This window comes from Nansenia antarctica (genome assembly GCF_963989245.1).
Source record: "Nansenia antarctica genome assembly, chromosome: 16".
In the NCBI taxonomy this organism is placed as follows: Eukaryota; Metazoa; Chordata; class Actinopteri; order Argentiniformes; family Microstomatidae; genus Nansenia; species Nansenia antarctica.
The window spans coordinates 16,443,206-16,465,819 of NC_137686.1; the positions used below are offsets into that span (position 1 = coordinate 16,443,206).

The window sequence follows — 22,614 nt, forward strand, 5'->3', positions numbered from 1 at the left end:
TTAGGCCTCCGTTTCTGATTGGTCAGTGGTGACACTGCCATTCAACTCTCCTGGTCCTGATTGCTCTTCGATCCCAGTGACTTCGCTGCCAACGATAAACTTTGGCGCGACCCCTCCTTTTCCATTGGTAGACCCGCTGTCTAGTGGCTTCCCTGACTGGTTAGTTAGAGAGGTTCCCTCCCATTTTTCTTCATCCAGCCTACTGGAGATCGACCAATACAGATGAGCTTCCATTCGAGCCGCAGCTAATGAGAGCTCTTTCGCTGAGCAGGAGGGGGTGTCGACCTAAGGAAGAGAGGGGTGTGTAGGCTGCAGTTAACAGGCCCACTGGTAACATTGAGGTCACTTATAATGTTCTTACTGTACCTCAAAGGTGTGATGAAAGGCACCATAGTCGACATCAAAGAACCCCTCGGCCAATGACATCATAGGGCTGAACCTGTGACCCCATTGCACCTCCTCCGCCAGGTAAGAGCTCCTCGCCTGGCAGGTCATACCTGCACAATCACACAATCACACACACACACACACACACACACACACACACACACACACACACACACACACACACACAGTTAAAACGCATTAACCACCAAAGGGGGTTACTAAGATGACTAAGCAAGGGCGGCTGTGGCGCAGGAGGTAGAGTCGCCGTCTAGTGATCGCAAGGTTGGCAGATCGTCGGTTCGAGCCCCAGCTGGCCACATGTCGAAGTGTCCTTGGGCAAGACACTGAACCCCAAATTGCCCCCAGTGAGCGGGCCGGCGCCTTGCATGGTAGCTTGCCGCCATTGGTGTGTGAATGTGTGTGTGAATGGGTGAATGAGAGGCCGTTGTAAAGTGCTTTGGATAAAGGCGCTATTTTAGTGCAGTCCATTTACCATTTAAGCTGGATCAATGTTTGCAGTGGGCAGTGAAACCACATCCATTTTAAAGCAAGGTGTCTTGCTCAGGAGCAGTAACTCACAGATCAAAGACAGAAATAGTACAATCTACAGTTGGGTAGCAACAGATTCATTTCTGATTCGCAGAGGTCAGCTGCACTTTAGGCTACACCTTAACTGTCCCTCCTGAGACATCTACTACCCCCCTGTACTGTTTCTCCTGAGACATCTACTACCCCCCTGTACGGTTTCTCCTGAGACATCTACTACCCCCCTGTACTGTTTCTCCTGAGACATCTACTACCCCCCTGTACGGTTTCTCCTGAGACATCTACTACCCTCCTCTACTGTTTCTCCTGAGACATCTACTACCCTCCTGTACTGTTTCTCCTGAGACATCTACTACCGCCCTGTAGTGTTTCTCCTGAGACATCTACTACCCCCCTGTATGGTTTCTCCTGTGTCATATTAAAAATCTATATACAGTATATATATATATCTTCCTTCTTCTAGCATCATGACTGACAATGGCCCCTGGATTGAGTTTAGATTACTTTTTTCTACTAAGACTGGTGGATAGATGATTCACTTACTTAGTAAAATGTATTTGTTGTAAGTCGCTTTGAAATAAGGCGTCTGCTAAATGCCGAAAATGTAAATGTTGTGCCTCTAAGTGCCTCTAGATAAGGCTGTCTGCTGAGTCGAGTGTCTACTAAGTCCAACAGGTAACGTACAGTAGATGCAATGATTAACCCTTCACTCACCAGTGGCCTCCACCATCCCCTCCAGGATGACCACCATCTCAAAGTCGTCCTTCTCCAGCTGACCCTGAGACATGTCCCAGAAGGGTGAGGACGGCGAGATCTCGTGGGAGATCACCAAGGGAGACACCAGGAACAGGCGGTCGTCACCTGTCTCAAAGCCCACGCTGATGTCTGTCTGGTCCAGGGGGATGAACTCACCTGGGGATGGGGGGAGGAGGTTGAAAAAGGGGGGGGGGGGAGACAAGAGGTGGTAAATAACATGAGGATTTAGGAGATGAAATGTGTGGATTTCTCGGCGCAATGACCAATGAGGTAAATGCAAAATGGTTTCAGTCTAGTTCCCAGAGATCCCTTAGAGAAATATAGGTTCAGTTCACCCTACACAGAGTAGTTCCTACTACACAAAGAAGTTCATAGTGGTTGTTTAGCCCGAACTGTAGGCTACTATGCCTCTTTGCATTGATATTGTATTTACACACAGATATTGTCCATCCAAAAATCTAAAACTGACAGGAAAGATATTTAATTTGTTATCAATAAGTACTTACGTACAAATGACAATTGAGATAAAATATGATCTATGATATTTGCGCACCTGCCCCAATTCACCCTATTTATTTATTTGTAGTACATTTCTACATTTATTTTATTATACTAACCCTAACAAATTACCATTATCAAATAAATTCAATCGACATTGTATCCACATATTATAAGGATGCAAACTCGGATTGAACAACACACTTGATTGCACAGGCTAAAAGACGCTTCCGAAGCCTCCATGATTCCAGCACCACACATACGCCCACCTACGATTAACCACAAGGGGGCGACGCAACGTGGCGTGACAGCGTCGCCTTTGGTGGATTTGCCCCACAAAAAGAAAAAGTGCTGTAGTCACAGAGAAGTACGTAGGAGTTTATGGGGTTTACACAACTGTAGTTTAATTTGCAACAGCCTAAATTAGAACAGGCTCCATACTATCTAAACATGGATGTCTAGGGTGTATCTCAGGGGAGGCTGGTGGAGTTAGATATCGGAGGACAGCTCATTGTAATGCATGGAATGGAATGAGGAATGGCGTTTGATACAATTGAACACCTGTTTGATACCATTCCTCATTCCATCCCATTCCATGCATTACAATGAGCCCGTCCTCTGATGTCTGCCTCGGCCGGCCTCCACCTGGTGTATCTGTGTCTCACCTTCCTGGGTCTGTTTGGACTTGATGAGTTTGGCCCTCATGTTGGCTCCTACGATGTGGGAGCTGCGCAGGTCTCCCACACGGAACATCAGACACATCTTGTCATCCCTCAGGGAGATCACGGCGTGCTTGGAGAACACCAGCGTCTCTGCTCGCTTGTTGGGCTGGGAGATCTTCACAAACATACAGCCCACCTAAACACAGAGAGAGAGAGAGAGAGAGAGAGAGAGAGAAGCATTGAAGAGCCAAATATTGCCTTGTCATAGCTGTAACCTGGCTATGTTGTTTTCAACTCATCCCAGTTCCCTGTGTTCTTTTCATTCATTGTCTGGCCTGAGCGTCTCCGTAAGCCAAATCTTTCTAGTTGTTTTGAAAGTCTCCTCATTTGCCAATAAGTTACAACCTCAGTAGTGCGTGTGCGTTTCATTTCGGCACCCATGTTAACGGGTTAGAGCAGCCACACAGCACATATGAGACACGCATCTCAACTTCTCCTCGCACTTCTCCTTTGCCGAGATAATCCATCCAACTTGCAACAGCATGATTATTGCACAGGTGTGCCGTAGGCTGTTCACAATAAAAGGCCACTCTAAAATGTGCAGTTTTAGTGTAAGTGAAAAAGAAGTGTGGACATTGCAGTTTAAAAAAATATAAATACAACTAAATTAGAACCTGTCTAGTGATGTTGTTGGAGTCCTGCCTAAGGGTGTGCCCTATCCAGCTCCACTTTCTCCTTTTGATGGTGGTAGCTATGCTGTCCTGGTTTGTTATTCTCCACAGCTCTTCATTTGTGATTCTGATGGGCCACCACAGCTTGAGGATGTACCGCAGGCATTTGTTGACAAACACCTGGATCTTGCTTGTGAGGCCCTCAGTGGTCCTCCACGTTTCAGAGCCGTAGAGCAGGACAGTCTTCACATTGGTATTGAAGATCCGTAGCTTTGTGTTGTTGGAGAGTTGCTTGGACAGCCAGATGGGCCTGAGTATATTGAAGGCTACTTGTGTTTTGCTGTGTTTTTAGGCCATAGTGACCTAGGAGCTTCCACAACACTTCCCTATCCAGGCTATCGAAGGCTTTTTCGAAGTCAACAAAGTTTATATAAAGTGCGCTTTGCCACTCAACACACTGTTCTATGATGATTCGCAGGGTAGCAATGTGGTCTGTGCATGACTTATCCTTCCTAAAACCTGCTTGCTCCTTCCTCAACTGGTCATCCAAGGCTGCTTGTATCCTATCTAAGATAATCCTACAGAGAACCTTGCTAGGGGTGGACAGAAGCATTATGCCTCTCCAGTTGTTGCATTCGCTAAGGTTTCCTCTTTTTGGAATGGTGACCATTAAGCCCGTTTTCCATTCTATCGGGGTTGTCTCTGTATCCCAGATCTTGTTGAGGAGGGGGTATAGAACCTCTGTGGATGCTTTGGGATCGGCTTTCAGAATATCAGGGGGGATGTTATCAACTCCTGGTGCTTTTCCAGCCTTCATCTTTTTGATGGCTCTGGTTATTTCACCCTTCGAGATCCTCCCACAGTTGACCTTCAGTATTTCCAATGGTGTACTGCTGATCTCCAACAACATCACTAGACAGGCCTTGGACTACAACCCGCAGGGGAAGAGGAAAGTTGGAAGGCCGAAAAACACCTGGAGACGTTCCACACTCCAAGACCTGAAGAACATCGGGGTGAGCTGGCAAGAAACAAAGGCCCAGGCCCAAAAGAGAGTGAGATGGAGAGCTCTGGTAGACGCCCTATGCCCCTCAACGGGGTGAAGAGGACTAACTAACTAACTAAATTAGAACCGTGTAAACAAATTCTATGACAAGTCGAGACACGTCTAAACAAGTCCATCTCTCGAGGGTAAACAAAAACAATGTGACTGCTTACTGGCTATAACCATTTCACTTTTCTAACCGCTCATTAAGGATGGATGACAGCAGAGACTGAACCCAGAACAATTTATAATGAAGTGAAATGAAACAATATATTATTGATGGCCATTATCAAAGGCAAACTCAATGTACAAAGATAGGGCTGGCAGTAGCAATATGGAAGCCTCAAGCATGAAAGCTGCAGCAGTTCCGCCACACACACGCGCTGCTGAGGTAGACATTGGCGTTGTGTGTTTGTAGCGTTAGGGCTAAGTGCCTTACTCAAGACCTTCTCATGACCTTCTAATCACCAGTCCAACTCACTATCCACTAGGCCAGGCCACCACTACCTCACTACTCCATGTGACAGGGAGCTGAGGCGCAGAGAGTGAGAAAGAGAGAGAGAGAGAGAGAGATGTCCAAAAAGAGGCTAAATTACCTGGCGGTGAGAACAAGAACATCGACTGAGCCAATATATTATGTTGGAATATAAGAATGGAGTGCCAGCCCATTGCTTTTTCCTGACGCATAAACATAAATCATATTATTGATTATTTTCTGGAAACCCTCTGTCCGGAAATTGATCGAATTGGAGCCTGAGTCTCACCATGAAGGCGTTGACCATCGATCCCAGTATGGCCTGGAGAAGCAAGAGCATGGTTCCCACAGGACACTGGTCCGTGATGACGCGGTGGCCGTAGCCAATGGTGGTCTCCGTCTCGATGGAGAAGAGGAAGGCCGAGATGAAGCCGTTGACGTTGTTTACACACGGAGTCCAGGTCTCATCCTCCAGATGGTCCAGATCCCCTCTGGTGTGAGAGAGGGAGGGGGAGCAGAAGGAGAGAGAAAGATAGAGGGAAGAGGGGGAGAGGAAGGGAGGAGGGGTGTGTGAATGTTGATATTCTATGCATATAGCACATATGTTGATGCCACTAAATCCATGCACTAATATACTTCCTCTAGAGAATCTGAATCCATCATTTCGGGCGCAATTATCTGAACCTCAACCGACAATTACACCAAGTTTTCCTATCCCATGATGCACTTGATCTTCCCCGTGCCTTCCCCGTCTCGCACCTGAGGTAGGCGATCAGGTACCAGATGGCCCCGAAAAAGAGCCAGGTGGTGGCGTAGGCCATGACGAAGACGAAGAGGGAGCATCGCCAGTTGAGGTCCACCAGCGTGGTGAAGATGTCCGTCAGGTAGCGGTACGTCTCTCTCATGTTCCCGTGAGATACGTTACAGCGGCCGTTCTTCTCCACATAGCGCTGACGCTTACGCTTGCGGCTACGGGCTGGGGAGAGGAGAGGAGGGGGGGGGGGGGGGGGGGAGAGAGAGTAGGGGGTGGGGAGGAGAGGGGAGGAAGGGATAGAGGGAGGAAGAGAGGAGAATAGGGGGGGGGGGGAGGGGAGGAAGGGATAGAGGGAGGAAGAGAGGAGAAGAGGGGGGTGGAGGAGAGGAGAGGGGAGGAAGAGAGGAGTGGAGGGGAATACAGGGAGTTATAAAAGGAGAAGAGCAGGGACTCGTGACAAACCGGTCAACAGTGAGGCCAAGAGAGGGATGAATAGGGTGAATTAAGACAAAGGAAAAAAAGCAAATGAACAGAAGATGTTGGGGGGGGAGAGAGAGATGAAGAAGAGGCGGGGAGAATGACAGAGGATGAGAAAAAAAGACAGTAGGATGAGAGTCGAACAACAATGAGAAATAGGACGAAAGGTGGGGGTTGTGAGACTGTCAGAATCACTGAGGGGGAAACCGGAGTAGCAGCCGTAGCAGTAGTTAGAGACGGGGGGGGGGGGGGGGGAGCGTAACCATGGCAAGGGGATAGGGAAGGAAGTCCACATGTTCGGTCAATACACAATGTATGAGTGTGGAGGAGGGAGAGAAAATGTAAAGCCATAGTCAATTAGTTGCTGTCTCCAGAGAGTCTGGCTAAACACTGTCAAGACTCAATTATTCACAAGACACAGAACCTCACAACAGATACACAACCTCTTTCTCTCTCGACACAGTTCACAGATAAAACTGAGCACGGTAATCAGTCTCTCTCATGCACACACACACACACACACACACACACACACACACAGACAGACATACATACACACGCACACACACACACACACACACAAAGACATATATACACACACTCGTACACACACACTAGACAGGGGCACACTGTCTTGGCATCAACAACTTCTCAAGGCAATTAAGCGCCTTGTTTTGCAGAGACTCGCTGGCGACACTCACTCCAGGCAAACCTTCCCCTCTCCTTCTCTGCCACCCGAGGGTTCTTATTGGGCTGGTCTTGATTCAGCACCCTCTCTGCGAGCTTGGACTGAAACGATCTGTTAGTGGTGGCCTTGGGTGGCGGGGCGGACTCTGTGGTGATTACGTGTCCCAGTTCTTCTGATACGTCAAACACTCTGGCGGACGTCACCTCAGTGTCCTCCTCCACTGGTCCCTCCCCTTTCTCAGAGACGGGGAAAGATAGGGAGTCTGGGCGCGAGGTGAAGACAGAATTCTCAAGCGCCATCGGGAATGTGTGCGAGTGCGTGTGCGCGTGTGCGTGTGTGTGTGTGTGTTTGTTCTTGATGACGTCTATGGCAGACCCTGTCCAATGGGTATTGACTGTTTCATTTGTTTCCTTTAGTTCCGGTCCTGGAATAGAGAAACAAAAAAAATGAGAAAGTAACACCATTGAATTGAGTGTAGGTAACTGTAAATTTCTTACTCGTCGATCATGTACCCCTGTAAATAGCTATTCACACTAATCCTCCTTCATATTATTGTTGTCCTATATTTAGATGTGTTGACGCCATAGAAGTATTCAGTGTATATGTTGGGCTAAGGTTAAGAATCTTTATTTGATAGAGCTAATAACACTCTTTTGGTCCCTGATGCACTCTTCTTAACCAATCCCATTGACTTCAATCCATCTAATCTATATTAATGGAATGGGTAATGTTTTTACACAAGGATGGCTGAGTGAAGAATTGAATAACCCCACCATCAGAGGACAGGGTAACCATATGTGTCCTGTGCCTGTGAAGGGATATGTGGCAGGATGAGAGATGTAGGCTACCAGTACTTCTAAATCTGGTCCAAGAGAGCATGTGACATACGTATGCCCAGGACCATATAGCTTACAGACTGGTACACGCATGATGCATCATGCACACCGCAGCCTGTGGATGTGTGTGTGTGTGTGTGTGTGTGTGTGTGTGTGTGTGTGTGTGTGTGTGTGTGTGTGTGTGTGTGTGTGTGTGTGTGTGCGTGTGTGTGTGTGTGTGTGTGTGTGTGTGTGTGTGTGTGCGTGTCTGTCTGACAACCCTGCGCATGTTCTTATGTCATGGGCAAAGTTATAGGCAACTGAGATGACATGTGTACGGTATCTTTTCGTTTTTGGGAAAATGATGTAATTATACACATGAGCAAATAGCAAATGGTTTCACCCCAAAAGGAATAAGTACAGCTTGCACTGTAAAATGGAGTCCGGTGTAGCCTACGGTGATAAAAGAAAAAAAAAATCTACCTGGAGTTCATAACGGTGATGGACTATGATGCTGGCTATTCAAGATGACGCATTACACGTTATTATGCGATCGATCATTAATACACCAACACTATATCTCTCTAAAATAAGAAAAATAACTGCTCTTCTCACCTGTGATTTATAGCCACTTCTCTTTCTCACCCTGCATGTAGACGGTTTTCCCCCCTTTATCTTATTTAGCCAGACGATCGCCTTTTATTCATGAGGTGCTTCTCGCTGCAGTTTAGGTCCAAGTCAAGAGCGAACCTCGACGGTGGGCGATTCGGATTCAATCCGGTCCATTTGTATGTTTACCAGGAGGACTCAGATCGGGTGGGCGCTCGATGCAGCATCAGCAGTACACTGTCCTCTCCTCTTCAGGAAACAAAAGGCGACATGCAGGAGACAGCCGGTCTGTTTTTCCAGTTGTAAAAAACAGAAAAAAAAAAACAGAAACCGCTTATATTATAGGTCTATAAACACACATGGTTATACTACTGTATCTTTTCAAGTTTTTTCTTTCAGAGTTTTAAGATGGTGGAAATGGAAAATCCGAGAGCCGCTAAGTGCGTCTGGTCTGCAAAACACCCTCGTTCTGCTGGATCTGATGGAGCGGATCACCGGCAGCTGCGCAGGTGTCAGAGGAGCGACACTGGCCGAGGAGAGGATGCTGTCATCGTCATCCACTATCTATTCTGATGAAACCGCTATTACAATTACCATGACAGTGAAGAGCGCTGACACCTATTTCTATTTATGAGGATAGGCAATGGAGAAAATTTGCCTATTCAAGATTTGCGGAGGGCTGCAGTTTGTGGGCAATCTGTCTAAAAAGTGTAGGGGGGGGGGGAAAGGTGTAAAGATGGGACACACACAGGCAATCCTAATTAAGTCGTGGAAGGAAGTATAGATAAGAATGAAAATGAATGAATGGTCTTTATAAGGTCAAGGAACAAAGAAAAACACATGTAAAAGATGGGACAAACAGGCGATCGTTCCTAATTTCCCATGAAGGAAGTTTTAGAGATAAATCAATTCATCAACATTTCCTGTTGGACTGCAATCAAATGATAGTCTACATTAAAACGGATAATCACAACCGATGTAATAACATGTATCCACCACTTTCAGAACCTATGTGGTTAGTTAGGGATATCTAGCTGCTGCTGTGTTTACGTAACTAACCATTAACATTGCGTGAGCTTAGAATTATAAGGTTCTATCTCCGTTTAGGGCAGTTCAGAGATATTGAGCGTCAAAGTTTTTACATTCCATTATGTTTTGTGAGATGGAACCTTTGTATTTTATGAATTACTAACTCAAAAATGTCAACATTTTTAAAATAACACCACACAGGCATTAATAAACACCTAATGGATCAATTTTGACAAAAATGGAGATAGAACCTTATAATTCTAACGTCACGATTAACATTGGTCACAGACAGACTTGCCCCGCACTACGTGTACTGGCCACTTCACTCCGATGCTGAGGGGGGCGCTAGACATCTCTCACTCGCCGACGTTCATCAACAAACGGACTCGAACAAGAAGCTTTCCTTTTCCAAGATGTCGGTGTACGGTCCAGTGGTGAAAATCCACCCTGTGGTCCTCGCCTCCATCGGCGACTCTTACGAGCGAAGGAACGAGGGAGCGAGTCGGGTGATCGGAACCTTGCTGGGTAACAAAAACTATTCCTCAATTTAATCGAGAGAAGGTTGGCGGTGACAAAGAAATCGCGCCTCTGCGAAGATGCGCATGGGTGGCTAGGCTAGTTAGCATGCTCAGCTCCACTGAAGCTCCTTTACAAGCTAATTTAGCTGAGATCGCATCAGGCTGAACAACAGTCCGTTTCACATCCTCACGACTAACATAATCAGCCAGAGCTGTGATCGTTTAACTGTTTGACACGTTTTTTCCCCCCTCAATTGGTACTGCTGGTCTGACAGTTGATTAACTGTTTATAAGAGTTGTATCTGTGCAATGATGATTGCTTTATTACAATACTACTTTCGTTTCCAGGTACCATCGAGAAGCACTCTGTTGAGGTCACCAACTGCTTCTCAGTCCCCCACAACGAGTCGGAGGATGAGGTGAGGATCTTAACAGATGCTTTGATATGTTGTTACTATCATAATAATAACCTGTTTGATACTTTCACCAAATTCTATATCTCGGTTTTTGGCAGTCTAGTGATGTATATATATATAATATGTATGATATTTTCAAATGACAGCACTACAGGTCAAATTGACATGTATCTTTCTGTGTGATGAAAGGTTGCTGTGGATATGGAGTTCGCCAAGAACATGTACGATCTCCACAAGAGGGTGTCACCCAGTGAAGTCATCATCGGATGGTCAGCATACCTTTAAGTCTTGACCAATCAGAGATATAAAACCATTCAGAATGCCTGGCCAATGCTTGCTTCACGCTAAGCGGTATGCTAGTGTGGACATACACAACCCATGAAATCCATATTTAGTGTAATCCGAATTGTATGGAATCAAGTTTGATTTGAAATTAAACCAGTTCCTCTGAAGTGTAACAAAATCCCCTTCTTGATAACAGGTATGCCACAGGCTTTGACATCACAGAGCATTCTGTGTTGATTCATGAGTACTACAGCCGTGAGGCCACCAACCCCATCCACCTGACGCTGGACACAGCGCTGCAGAGTGGCAAGATGAACGTCCGTGCTTACGTCAGGTGACCAGTCTCTCTCCTGCTGTGTGTGTCCCTCTCTGTCATTCATGCCCTTTATTTGTGTACTGAAGAGCCATTGTTTGACACTATGTTATTTTTTTCCATGACAGTGCTCAGATGGGTGTGCCAGGAAAGACCGTTGGTGTGATGTTCACCCCCCTGAGTGTGAAGTATGTCTATTACGACACAGAGAGGATAGGCGGTAAGAACCTAATTTTTTCTTTCTTTTTTTTCTACCTCTCAATACAAGAGGGCCGCCCACAGCCAATTGTTTACGAACCCACGATGAGAGCTGTGGGTTTTAGTTAAACAAAGCCTAATGCCCACAGCAATGATACTGACAGTGGCTGAGAAAGATGTAGGCCATCACTGTCAATAATTCGCCCACAGACAACGACATTGCAGGAACAAGGCTTACATGAGCTGACCCTGCAAAACCAGAACAATGCATCCAACACATTATTCCAGCATAGCTCATAATCTACGGCCCATCCTCCTAATGTATCGGCCCATTGTTACGACGACCTTTATCGTTCGGACGGTGACCTTTATCATTTCAGTGGACCTTCTCCAGAGGACACGTGACGCACCCAACTGTGCCAACGGCCTGACCTCTGACCTGGCCCAGGTGGGCACGTCAGCTTCTCGGGTACAGAACATGCTGACCACAGTGTTGTCCTACATCGAGGACGTGCTGGTGAGTACTGGGAGGTTGAAGACGGTAGCGGCGCTCGGACGCATTTGACAACATCACTTGATTAGTCCTTCTGTTGGGTGACGGTACAACACGATGTTCCTCTGCTCTGCATCCAATGCCCTTTGTGTCTCGTGTTCCTATTGCTGCCAGCTGTGCTGGTTAAAGCCTGTTTTATAATACCTGTACACACAGACTGTTGTTATGCAGTAAAGTAGGTGGCGCGGCTAAGCACGCTGTGTTCCCTGTCTCCCAGTCTGGTAAGGTCACGGCAGACAACAGCGTGGGCCGTTACCTGATGGACCTGGTGAACAAGGTTCCCAAGATCACGGCGGAGGACTTTGAGACCATGCTCAACTCCAACATCAACGTGAGTGTCTCCTCAGCGTCGAGGATGTAGTTGGCCAACCATAAATCTTGCGTGGCAGATCCTGTGGAGTCGTGTCATTGATTTATAAGGGTTCCAGTGAAAATGTAGACTACATTGTCTTCTTGGTGATACCTTGTTAGGCGTGTGTGGGTGCGCGTGTGTGGGTGCGCGCGCGCCCTGTCTTCTGTTCAGTTTCTACCATTTTCATTTCACTACATTCACTCACCTCTACCCCGTGAAAAAAGTGTATAGGATGTTCTCCTTTCATTGTATTTGTGTTAATTAATGCTCTCTCTCTCTCTCTCTCTCTCCCTCTATAGGACCTGTTGATGGTGACCTATCTGTCCAACCTCACACAAGCACAGATTGCCCTCAATGAGAAGCTGGTGGTGCTCTGAGCTGTAACGGACCGGGATAGTTTTTTTTGGGAGCGATTGATATTTAATTTGTTTTGTATACTACTTTGACTCAAATAAATAAAAGGAGTTATACATACATACATGCTTGGTGTGACTGTTTTCATATCATGAACAAATGCTGTTGTTTTTTGTTGTTGTTTTTTTTGTAACAAGCATGTATAAATCATTGTTGCTCTCCATATGTCATGTTGAGCTGAATAGAGCTATGCATGCCTTGTGTTAAGGCATTGAACGGGAGGGGTCACGGAGACTAAAGGTCAGATATGGATTTGCTTCAGTGAGCTCTGTTCCCTATGGGGACTGTCACAAAGGATACATGCAAGAATCTTAATGGAGCTGTAGATGAGTTCTCACGTATAGCATGGCCTCTGAAAGGGAGGTCTAATTAAGCGCTAGTCCATAAGGCTTTCTTAAATGTTAAGCTAGCTGTTGTTTTCTATCATACAACATTTTCCAGCTGTGGTTGAGTGTATGATACTGGAAAATGCACACCCTTTACATTATAGTCCATTATAGTCATGGTCGTTTATAAGGTCAGTCAGACATATTATGACAAAAATCAGACGGCTTTAAAACACTTTTATAATGGAATGTTTTGTGCATTATGAAGTGACTAACATGGCAGACATCTGTGACCACACACTATTATGACAGCCTTATTTAAAGCGTATTGTATATTATCACCTCATATTACTATTATTATTATTATGAGGTGCTTTCTTTGAGTGCGTAGAAAGATATATTTCTACGAATGTGAAAGTCATCCCTGGCCCTGTTGTTGACAATGTTTCTGACACTCCCTACTTTCGCACCAAATTGATGACGTCCACGTGGTTTCCATGGCATCTGAAAGCCGAGCGTCTCCCTGGTAACAGCGGACAGCAACACTTCGGGGACTTGCATGTTGCTGTGAAGTTAGCTTGTTAGCTTGCTAGCTAGGCCGATATTTGTTATGACAAAGTTGATTAGCCTGAGACTGAAACATCTCTATTTAGGTATACGTTATATAAAAGTATAGCTCATAAAGTCAAGTCCTACTGTTTGGTAACTTGGCTTGCTGACTGTATAGAATAGATCTAGCTAGCTCACGCAGGTGGGGTGCCAAGCTAAGCTTCTTCAGAATGATGGAAGGAATGTCATCCTTACAGAATCTACGAGCTCTCTCTGCCTTGTTATCAACCCAGGATGACGACGATGAAGAGTATAGTAAAGTAAGGCTTAGCCAGCAGATCCATGATTGTGTAGGCTACTCGTGACGTTAGAATTATAAGGTTCTATCTCCATTTTTGTCAAAATTGAGTTTTTTACATAATCTGATCCATTAGGTGTTTATTAATGCCTGTGTGGTGTTATTTTTTTTTAATGTTGACATTTTTGAGTTAGTAATTCATAAAATACAAAGGTTCCATCTCACAAAACATAATGGAATGTAAAAACTTTGACGCTCAATATCTCTGAACTGCCCTAAACGGAGATAGAACCTTATCATTCTAAGCTCACGAAATGTTGTTTACATCAGCAACTATTCTATCAGTTTTGCCTCGTTGAAAGTTGTACTATTATTATGGGTGTATGTAGTAAGTGAGTTTGACGTTGTATTTTGACAATTCCTGAACAGAATGTGAAACCTACTGCTGTTATGGGCCCTGGACATATTGGCTCCCCTTCACCTACAGCCAACAAAGAAGGTACTAATGTAATGGCCTACTTGTGCATGAGGGTGGCTTCGCATTGTTGGTTTTGCTGTTCAGTAGCTAATAAATAGTCTGTATGTTTAGTTACAACAGCCTACATCAAGAAGTGCAGTAAGGACATCTGGAGCGAGGAGGAGGTGGCAGAGGGGTCGCAGTATGATGACCTCACTGACCCAAGGCCCCAGCCTGAGTAAGTTAATCATGTTGTCCAGATTCATTTCAGAACACTGAGTAAACTACCACTCACATCTCACTTTTCCTGTTGCCATGTATACTTTTGTAGTAACTAACTAACTAACTAACTAACTGTGTGTGTGTGTGTGTGTGTGTGTGTGTGTGTGTGTGTGTGTGTGTGTGTGTGTGTGTGTGTGTGTGTGCGTGTGCGTGTGTGTGTGTGTGTGTGTGTGTGCAGGTATGAAATAGTGTTGAAACAGAGTGTGGGGACGGAGGACATGTTTCTGGGGTTGAGCAGAAAAGACCCCTCCTCCATGTGCTGTGACAGCATGCTGGTAACTATGGAGCCACGGCCACTACAATACTGTGTGTATCAGGGGAGGCTGGTGGAGGTAAAAATCGGAGGACAGGCTCATTGTAATGCATGGAACAGAATGTGTTTGATACAATTCCTCATCCCATTCCATGCATCACAATGAGCCCGTCCTCCGATTTCTACCTCCACCAGCCTCCCCTGGTGTGTATACATCAGTCATATCAATCTGAATGGTAGATCATTTCTCATTCAATAGTGTTAACTTTCACTTCTCAGGTGAAAATCAAACTGCCAGAAACCAAAACAACCGATGTCGTCCTGGATGTCAAGGAGAAATTCCTTGATCTGCGGACACCAAAATTGTAAGATTCCTTTTAGAATGTTCCCTGCAAACCCCCGCAAAATGATCTTCCATCACTTCTTGACCACCTCTCCTGCTCCTTTTTCTGTACCTATTGCCCCTGCTATCGCCACCTCTCATCTCACCTCTCATCTCATCTCTCTCTCCCCCTCCGTCCCTCCCTCTGCCAACATCTATTTGACTAAGTATACCCCTCCTCTGCTCTCCGCAGTAAACTTGGCCTACATCTTCCGCACCCTGTCCACAGCCTAGAGGGAAAGGCCCAGTTCTACAGCGAGAGAGAGGAGCTCGAGGTCACGCTACCTATGAACCGCCCCATGGACTGCATCAACCTGCAGTGAGAGAGAGACACACAGTATATACTGTATAGGGTTCTTGAATACTCACTAACAATACAGGGTGCTCACTACACAGCATTGTTCAACTCACCTTTGACATGGAAGCATGTAAAAGAGCTTAGAGGAGTATGGAATGTGTACACGTCATGTGATGTGAATGCAGACCTTCCGTGTGGTGTTGTGAAGCTTAGAGTGTCAGCCACAGCCTGACGACCATCATTTGACCAGTAAGTTGATGTATAGTAATGCTGTTTAATGGATCCAATGCTTGTTTGAATGTTCCACAATGTTTTCTATTCCTGTTATGAATGATATATACAGGCATACTATGTAGCATTTTAATAAACAAAATGTAACTTTTCTTTCATTCACTTCAGTCTGTGTATTTCATTTTGGGAGAATAAACTGATTTGGACTCCTGCCCACTACATTACACAATATTGACATGTTTAACGTTACCACCCAACACTTCCATCTCAGATCTTGTTGGCATGTATGTACACTTCCATAAGTGAACCTTTGAAATGTGTTTCACTGTGTGTGGATGGGTGTGTGTCTCTCTGCAGGTACTACCTGTAGTGTGTTTCATTTTGGGAGAATCGCCAGACACAAAAGACAATTATTACACAACAATATGTATATGTTTATTAATATGCGATGCACTGTTGTACTATATTATAGTCTAGCAGGAAGGGCCCTCAGATTTTGAGATACCCCTACCCGAGGTAGAACAAATGACAACAATGATTTTTCTTATCTTTAGGGTCTCCCATTAATGAAATTGATTGTTGTCAATTTTTATTTTTGGGGGGAAATATGTTTTTTTGGTTGTTCTTTAGAGCTACCCCAATCCCTGAAAAAGGTGGGAAGGTGAAGGTGACAAAAAAAGCCCATAACTTGAGAATGATCACTCTTTTCCTCTTCAGATTTGCTGAGGTATCTCGAAAACTAAAGCCTTTTTTGAGGACTTGCTGCTAGACTAATAAGTAGTTAGTCATAATTGGTACAATTAATAATAGGTATAATTATAAATAATATAAAATTATAAATTATATATTTTTTTTTTATAAAATATAAAATAAAATATAAAATAAAATAAATTATAAATTATAAAATATAAAATTATATATAAATAATAGGTACAATTAATAATATTTATAATTGGTACAATTAATAATAGGCTACATAACCAATTATGATGTAGTGTGCTGGGACAACCAGAGGGGGCGTGCATACGTCGCTGCAGCATCGAACGTGTGACCATGTGACGTCAGCAGCGTTTCCGACACCATCCCGGACACCGCCACAACAATACGAGCTGCTCCTCCTGGACGGTCCTACCCCTGACCCCCACGCCTTTCTCTCTCTCGGTATGGCGGAGAACGGAGAGAGGTCCCCGCTACTGTCAGACCTCGGAGGGGACGGTGGTGCTCTGGGCACCGGGAACGGAGGAGTGTCTCCCGGCGCGGCTCCCTACGGTCTACCCCCCAATAAACCACAGAGTGAGTATCCATGGTGTTCTCTCCATCTCCATCCCCCTTTAGCCTGGGTGGGCATTCATTCACACTGGGCTAGCTATAGCCAGCTTGGCTTGGTTGCCTTGTCTCTTGTCTTGCACCATAATGCTTCATCATAGCCAGCGAGATGTGCTTAAAGCGTAGCTAGTTCTCTTAAAACGTGGATGCTTACGTGACCCAACGAAACCGAAATAAGACAAGGAGATTCTCTCCTCCTGGGAGACTCGAGGGAATAAATCATGGTTGCTATGTTGAGCTAGCTAGCCAGAGATGCTGTCAGCAGCACGCCGGGTGGTTACTTCTCCACTTCTTTGCCAGTAAGCAAGCTTTTAGCTACACAATACAGATGACAGTGTGATAGCCACAACCTTTTTACAAGTGTATTCTGTTAATGTGATGTGATGGTGGCATTCTGGTGATAACATAATGGGATTTATCATTATGGCTGGCTTGCAGGCAGGCAGCTTTCTGCAAACAGCAACCATAAGACTGGTGTGTTTGACTGGCACGTCGCAAGGGCCAATAGGCGAGCTCCTAATTTCTGCCTGATACATTGACGGCCAATGACAGTGTCCCATAGGAGGAGCTAGTGTGTCGTACGTAAATAGTAGCATGAGGTGGGGTATGAGTAGTGTAGTTATGGTTGCTTCTAATGTTTGATTCACAGTCATAGATCCATGTAACACATTTGATGTGTTGGTTTACTCTCACTGTCCCCTGCCCTCTTACACACACACACACACACACACACACACACACACACACACACACACACACACACACACACACACACACACAGTCATACACACACACACACACACACACACACAGTCATACACACACACACACAGTCATACACACACACACACACACACACACACACACACACACAGTCATACACACACACTCTGCCTCCAATAAGCCCCTTCCTGCATTCCTGCAGTCCTTTTATAAAGCTCCTTTCAGTTGAACTCGAGACCAAATCTCATTTCCGTTTTAATCCACATTTTAAAAAAAAAGCAACATGCAGTATTTAATCCTTTTGTGGTTCAGTGCCAAATTCTAGTGTCTGTATATGTATGTATGCATGTATTGTGTTACATTCTCTCTCTTGCTCCCCCCCCCCCCTCTCTCTCTTGCTCTCTCCCTCCCTCTCTCTCTCTCTCTCTCTCTCTCTCTCTCTCTCTCTCTCTCTCTCTCTCGTTCTATCTCTCTGTCTCTGCATTCTAGGCTTTCCTCCTTTCCCCAGCCCCACCCAGCCCTCTGTGCTACTGGGGGAGGACCCCCCTCCGTACTCCCCCCTCACCTCCCCCGAGAGTGGCAGTGCCCCAGTCATCAGCTGCAGGGTGTGCCAGAGCCTCATCAGCGTGGAGGGAAAGATCCACCAGCACGTGGTCAAGTGCGGGGTCTGCAACGAGGCGACGGTGGGTCACACGTGTCTCCACATCTGTCCACAGACCCTGTTCACACCGCTGGGCCAAACCGAACCGAGCCGAGCTGTACTACACTGACCTTGATACACATCCACCATGTTTAATGTTGTTCTCTCTCCTCCTGACTCAATTCCCATATCCCTCTCCCTCGCTTCTTCTGCTTCTTCTCCTCCCTCTGTGCCCCTCTCCTCCCTTGGTCTCTCTCTGTACCCCTCTCCTCCCTCTGTACCCCTCTCCTCCCTTGGTCTCCCTCTGTACCCCTCTCCTCCCTTGGTCTCTCTCTGTCGCCCTCTACAGCCCATTAAGAATGCGCCGGCAGGGAAGAAGTACGTCCGCTGCCCCTGTAACTGTCTGCTCATCTGCAAAGTCACCTCCCAGAGGATCGCCTGTCCCCGGCCTTACTGGTGTGTGTGTGTGTGTGTGTGTGTGTGTGTGTGTGTGTGTGTGTGTGTGTGTGTGTGTGTGTATGTATGTGTGTGTGTGTGTGTGTGTGTGTGTGTATGTGTGTGTGTGTGTGTGTGTGTGTGTGTGTGTGTGTGTGTGTGTGTCAGATACAGAGGGACGGCAGGTGCGCAGGCTCCATGTGTCAGAGGAGAATTGATTCTCCCCAGATGCTACTTTAGCACCGCCTTAGTTAGGTTAGGTTATATAGTACATAGGCCTGGACACCTGCTCTGCGGAGAAAGGAGGACTTCATAAAGCCCTCAGAGACAACACTGAACGCAATCGAATAATCACACAAAAGGACACAAATATGTCACCTGCGCAAATTGTAGGGGATATTGGGCTGAGTTAGACTGTCTGGGATGGCTGAGGTGAGATGAATAATTACAGTGTGTTGTACTTGTAACTGAGGAACAAGGACCACTGGAGCGAGACAATGCGTTGTGTGTTTCCCCTCCAGTAAGAGGATCATAAACTTGGGTCCGGTCCACCCTGGTCCAGCGAGCCCTGACCCCCAACCGGCCGGCGCCAGAGTCTCCTGTGGACACTGCAGCAACACCTTCCTGGTACGACCCTTCACCCGCCTCAGGGATGGAGACTTCAAGTGTGCAGTAAAGCGGTTTTGACTGCTGCGAATATCGCTTGCATGTGCCGTTTTCCTTAAGTGGACTAATGAATTGATATTCCGTATCTGTATTGGCATCGGCGTTCAAGAGTATCGTGATGGCATACTCTAAAAGATTTGTTCTCTCCTCAGTGGACAGAGTTTACAGACAGGACGCTGGCTCGCTGCCCACACTGCAGGAAAGTGTAAGTATTGGTTAGCCTCTCGCTGCCCATCCAGCCCTCTTCGTCGATCTTCGTCCGGTTTCACAGACAAGGCTTAAGCCTAGTCCTGCTCTAAATCACACTTTCAATGTCAAAGATCTCCATTGAAGATGTTTTCTTAGTCTAGGATTAGGCTTAAGCCTTGTCTGTGAAACCCGGCCCCTTATGTACTGTATTCGTAAGCTTATATGCTGTTCTTTGACCTATCCAACTGGTCAGAGTCTGATACCTTTATCTACCTGTAGCAACAGGCTTCTGGATAAGCTCCTTACAGTCTTGTGCCTTAGCTCAGGAGCTCTTATATATGTTTTCATCCCCTAATCATAACCCTATATATTCCATCGGACTCTCACCCTTGCCTTTCAACGTGCAGCTCCTCGATTGGTCAGAGGTACCCTCGGAGGCGGAGCCTGTGGTGTTTTCTACTATGCTTGCTATTCAGCGTCTCTACTGCTGGGCTGGTGGTGAGTGGACACTTCAATACGTGACCAAGACTGAACACTATAAACAGACACACAAACAACTTCCTTTACTCACCACTCGCACTACTGCTAATAAACATTATAGAGAAACACAAACAGGGTAGGGCTACTGTTAAGCATGTTTTTGATAAATGTTTCATGTTTGTTTGATTGATTGATTAATGGATGCACTGTACGATGCTTCCTCTCTCTCTGTGTTCTCTCTGTGATGACATCTGAGGATGGGGCTCATTGGAATGCATTCCATTCCATGCATTACAGTGAGCCCATCCTTAAGCCGAGTGCACACAGGGCCATTGCGTTGCACCGGAAGTCATTCATCTCAATGGGGCCGTTGCGTTGATCAGTTGCCTTGCTCTGCATTGCGTTTCTTGACCGTCAGGGTGCGGCAATCAGTCCAAAAATTTCTGCTTTTTGCGTTGCGTTGGATCCGTCAAAACAACCGGAAGTAAACCGGAAGTAGTTTCTTGCCCAGAGCTCTCGCCTCAGATTTTAAATCCTCAATTTTGGCCGCCATTGGCTAAAATCTGTAATTTGGCTCTACAAGTGTTAATGTCATTTTATGAAGTTTTTATATGTTTTCAGGCGAGAAAGTAACCATATATATTCACAAAATGTGTCCAGTTTATCAAAATAACCCGTTTATATATCTGATCTGATGTTTTTTTCCCCACTTCTGAGGGAAACTTCGCTAGCAACACGAGTAGAGTTGTTGCGTCTGCATCGCACGTTGAAGTACGTCAAGTCCATCCCAACAGGTTGCGCCAGAACGACGCAACCCAATGGCCCTGTGTGCACCCGGCGTAAAGATTTCGTTTCCTTAGGATTTTAGATTTCTACCTCCACTGGTACTGTATAACCCTGCTGCTGTCCCTCCAGGCTGGTACGTGGATCCAGGCCCAGGACTACCGGGGGATCTACGCCTCCTGGGCCGTGCTGGCCCTCCTGGCGCTGCTCACCCTGGGCCGGGCCCTCTACTGGGCCTGCATGCGCGTTAGCGAGCCCCTGCAGAACTTCACATAGACACACCCAGGATAGGAGCGGGGGGGGGGGGCGGGAGGGGAGGGGACAGGAGGAGTTGACTGCTTTTAAAACAATAATCATATTTATTTAACTTGAAATTAAATGAGAGAAAGAAAGAAAGTTCTCCTCTCCTCCTCCTTCTCCTTCTCCTTCTTTCCTTCCCTTTAGAGTCATTGTTCAATGTGTTTCCAAAATGGATGACGAACGTAGGCCTACATCTGCTGCGGTTGGTTGAAGCAGTGGCCTGACGACTGCTACTTTACTATTATTAATGATGATGATGATGATGATGATATATAATCTTGTGGCCAGTGAGGGGGGGGTTGCAGTTCATTTTAACATTTTTATTGTTTCCTTGTTTTAACGGGTGCTCTGACCAAATCTACGGCAGACACACACACACACACACACCATAGCCCCATAATGGTAGTGTTTAAGGCCTACTGCATTGCAGTTGCTTGCCAGATCTCACAGCGTCTGGATGAGTGTTTATCATGCAGCTACATCAGCGTCATGTGATATAGCGATCTGATGCACCGACTGCGCAGTTGATGACGTGGCACGCAGCCACTGGCTGATGCGCGCCGACTGACTGACTGACTGCAATGTAGTCGGATTGAATGCGCCCATTATGACATGGCTCAGTGTAAAGTCTTAAATGATGACACCGCCCCTGTTTCGGATAAGACCGCTCCTCGATCCTAATTGATCGGTTATGTTTTTGGGCATTTGACATAAGACTTAATTTGTTTGGGTGAGCCCTTACGGAAGCGTTGTTGAAGGCAAATGAAGCTAGAATGCGGCCAGTGAAAGGTCAAAGTTCAAGGTCAAAACTTCCCTCTTTGACCTGACCATCAGGTAGGGTCTCGCAGGGCATGTTCCATAAGAGGTCAGGCGGTGTGTTTTGAGGTGATATTTATGCTGCATATCTGTGGGACTGTCTTTGATCCAAAGCAGCTTGGAGGCCTTAAAAAGAAGTTTGAGAGAAAGATTCAACAGTCTCATCTCTGCACACATACACACACTTTGTTCTCACGCATGTCACTTACACACTAACATACCAAAAGATGGGCATGTTGAGGGTCTCGGGTGTAGGGCAGGGGTGGGAAGCCAGGGTAACAGAGCCTGTTCGCTTCACTACCGTTCCTTTGGAAGGAACCCCAGTGTCTCTCCTCAACGACTTCAGTTCATAATGTGCTCTGATTCCTGTGCTGTTTGATGTTTGTATGGCTGATATGGTATTAAACCATATTGTACCTTGGTTTGGAGGTGTAACACCTTGTTATAAGCTGTGTCGCTGCAGAGGTCCTTGAGGACAGAGGCTGGCTGTGTGCCTAGCTATTGTAATGGTTGTCTGGGTCCATACAATGGCCTTGTGCCTGGCTATTGTGTGGGCTTTCACCAGTCTAGGTCAAAGCAAAAGGTTAATGAAGAGAATTCATACACACACTACATGCTTATTCATACTCAATCTACGTAAACCATATAACATTAACTGTGGTTCTGAATGTGGTACCTTTTTTTTATTTTTTATTTTTTTGACTACAGCTACTGTATATTTT

General features: G+C 45.9%; 4 protein-coding genes across 5 annotated transcripts; 3 read left to right on the plus strand and 1 right to left on the minus strand.

Annotated features, from left to right (window-relative positions):
* Positions 1–7,255, minus strand: kcnj9 (potassium inwardly rectifying channel subfamily J member 9; the record flags this gene model as incomplete). 2 transcript variants are annotated; one of them, XM_080546493.1, is made up of 7 exons in its annotated part: positions 1–285; positions 367–497; positions 1,648–1,845; positions 2,853–3,045; positions 5,327–5,528; positions 5,797–6,013; positions 6,970–7,255. In XM_080546493.1, the coding sequence occupies 7 exons, from the start codon at positions 7,253–7,255 to the stop codon at positions 1–3; spliced, it is 1,512 nt and encodes a 503-aa protein (XP_080402619.1). The 2 variants fall into 2 exon arrangements, with proteins under 2 accessions (XP_080402619.1, XP_080402620.1); XM_080546494.1 differs by having other exon boundaries at positions 5,797–6,006; positions 6,966–7,255.
* Positions 7,256–9,818: 2,563 nt separating this feature from the next.
* eif3f (eukaryotic translation initiation factor 3, subunit F) lies at positions 9,819–12,522 on the plus strand. The gene is made up of 8 exons (XM_080546497.1): positions 9,819–9,934; positions 10,276–10,346; positions 10,533–10,612; positions 10,825–10,962; positions 11,070–11,161; positions 11,520–11,656; positions 11,910–12,023; positions 12,344–12,522. The coding sequence occupies exons 1-8, from the start codon at positions 9,823–9,825 to the stop codon at positions 12,419–12,421; spliced, it is 822 nt and encodes a 273-aa protein (XP_080402623.1). The 5' UTR covers positions 9,819–9,822; the 3' UTR covers positions 12,422–12,522.
* Positions 12,523–12,960: 438 nt separating this feature from the next.
* On the plus strand, positions 12,961–15,328 carry dnaaf6 (dynein axonemal assembly factor 6; the record flags this gene model as incomplete). Its single annotated transcript, XM_080546918.1, has 6 exons — positions 12,961–12,975; positions 14,061–14,130; positions 14,230–14,326; positions 14,549–14,645; positions 14,903–14,988; positions 15,199–15,328. 6 exons carry the CDS (start codon positions 12,961–12,963, stop codon positions 15,326–15,328), a joined length of 495 nt encoding a protein of 164 aa, XP_080403044.1.
* A 95-nt stretch (positions 15,329–15,423) lies between these two features.
* Positions 15,424–21,052, plus strand: pip4p1a (phosphatidylinositol-4,5-bisphosphate 4-phosphatase 1a; the record flags this gene model as incomplete). Its single annotated transcript, XM_080546919.1, has 8 exons — positions 15,424–15,433; positions 16,600–16,827; positions 18,073–18,266; positions 18,573–18,679; positions 19,180–19,285; positions 19,477–19,529; positions 19,921–20,011; positions 20,909–21,052. The coding sequence occupies 8 exons, from the start codon at positions 15,424–15,426 to the stop codon at positions 21,050–21,052; spliced, it is 933 nt and encodes a 310-aa protein (XP_080403045.1).
* Between the last annotated feature and the right edge of the window lie 1,562 nt (positions 21,053–22,614).

Coding starts and splice junctions, on each gene's coding strand:
- eif3f (XM_080546497.1), top strand. CDS start 9,823: ATGTCGGTGTACGGTCCAGTGGTGAAAATCCACCCTGTGGTCCTCGCC. Junction 9,935..10,275: donor GGTGATCGGAACCTTGCTGG/GTAACAAAAACT, acceptor TTTCGTTTCCAG/GTACCATCGAGAAGCACTCT. Junction 10,613..10,824: donor AGTGAAGTCATCATCGGATG/GTCAGCATACCT, acceptor TCTTGATAACAG/GTATGCCACAGGCTTTGACA.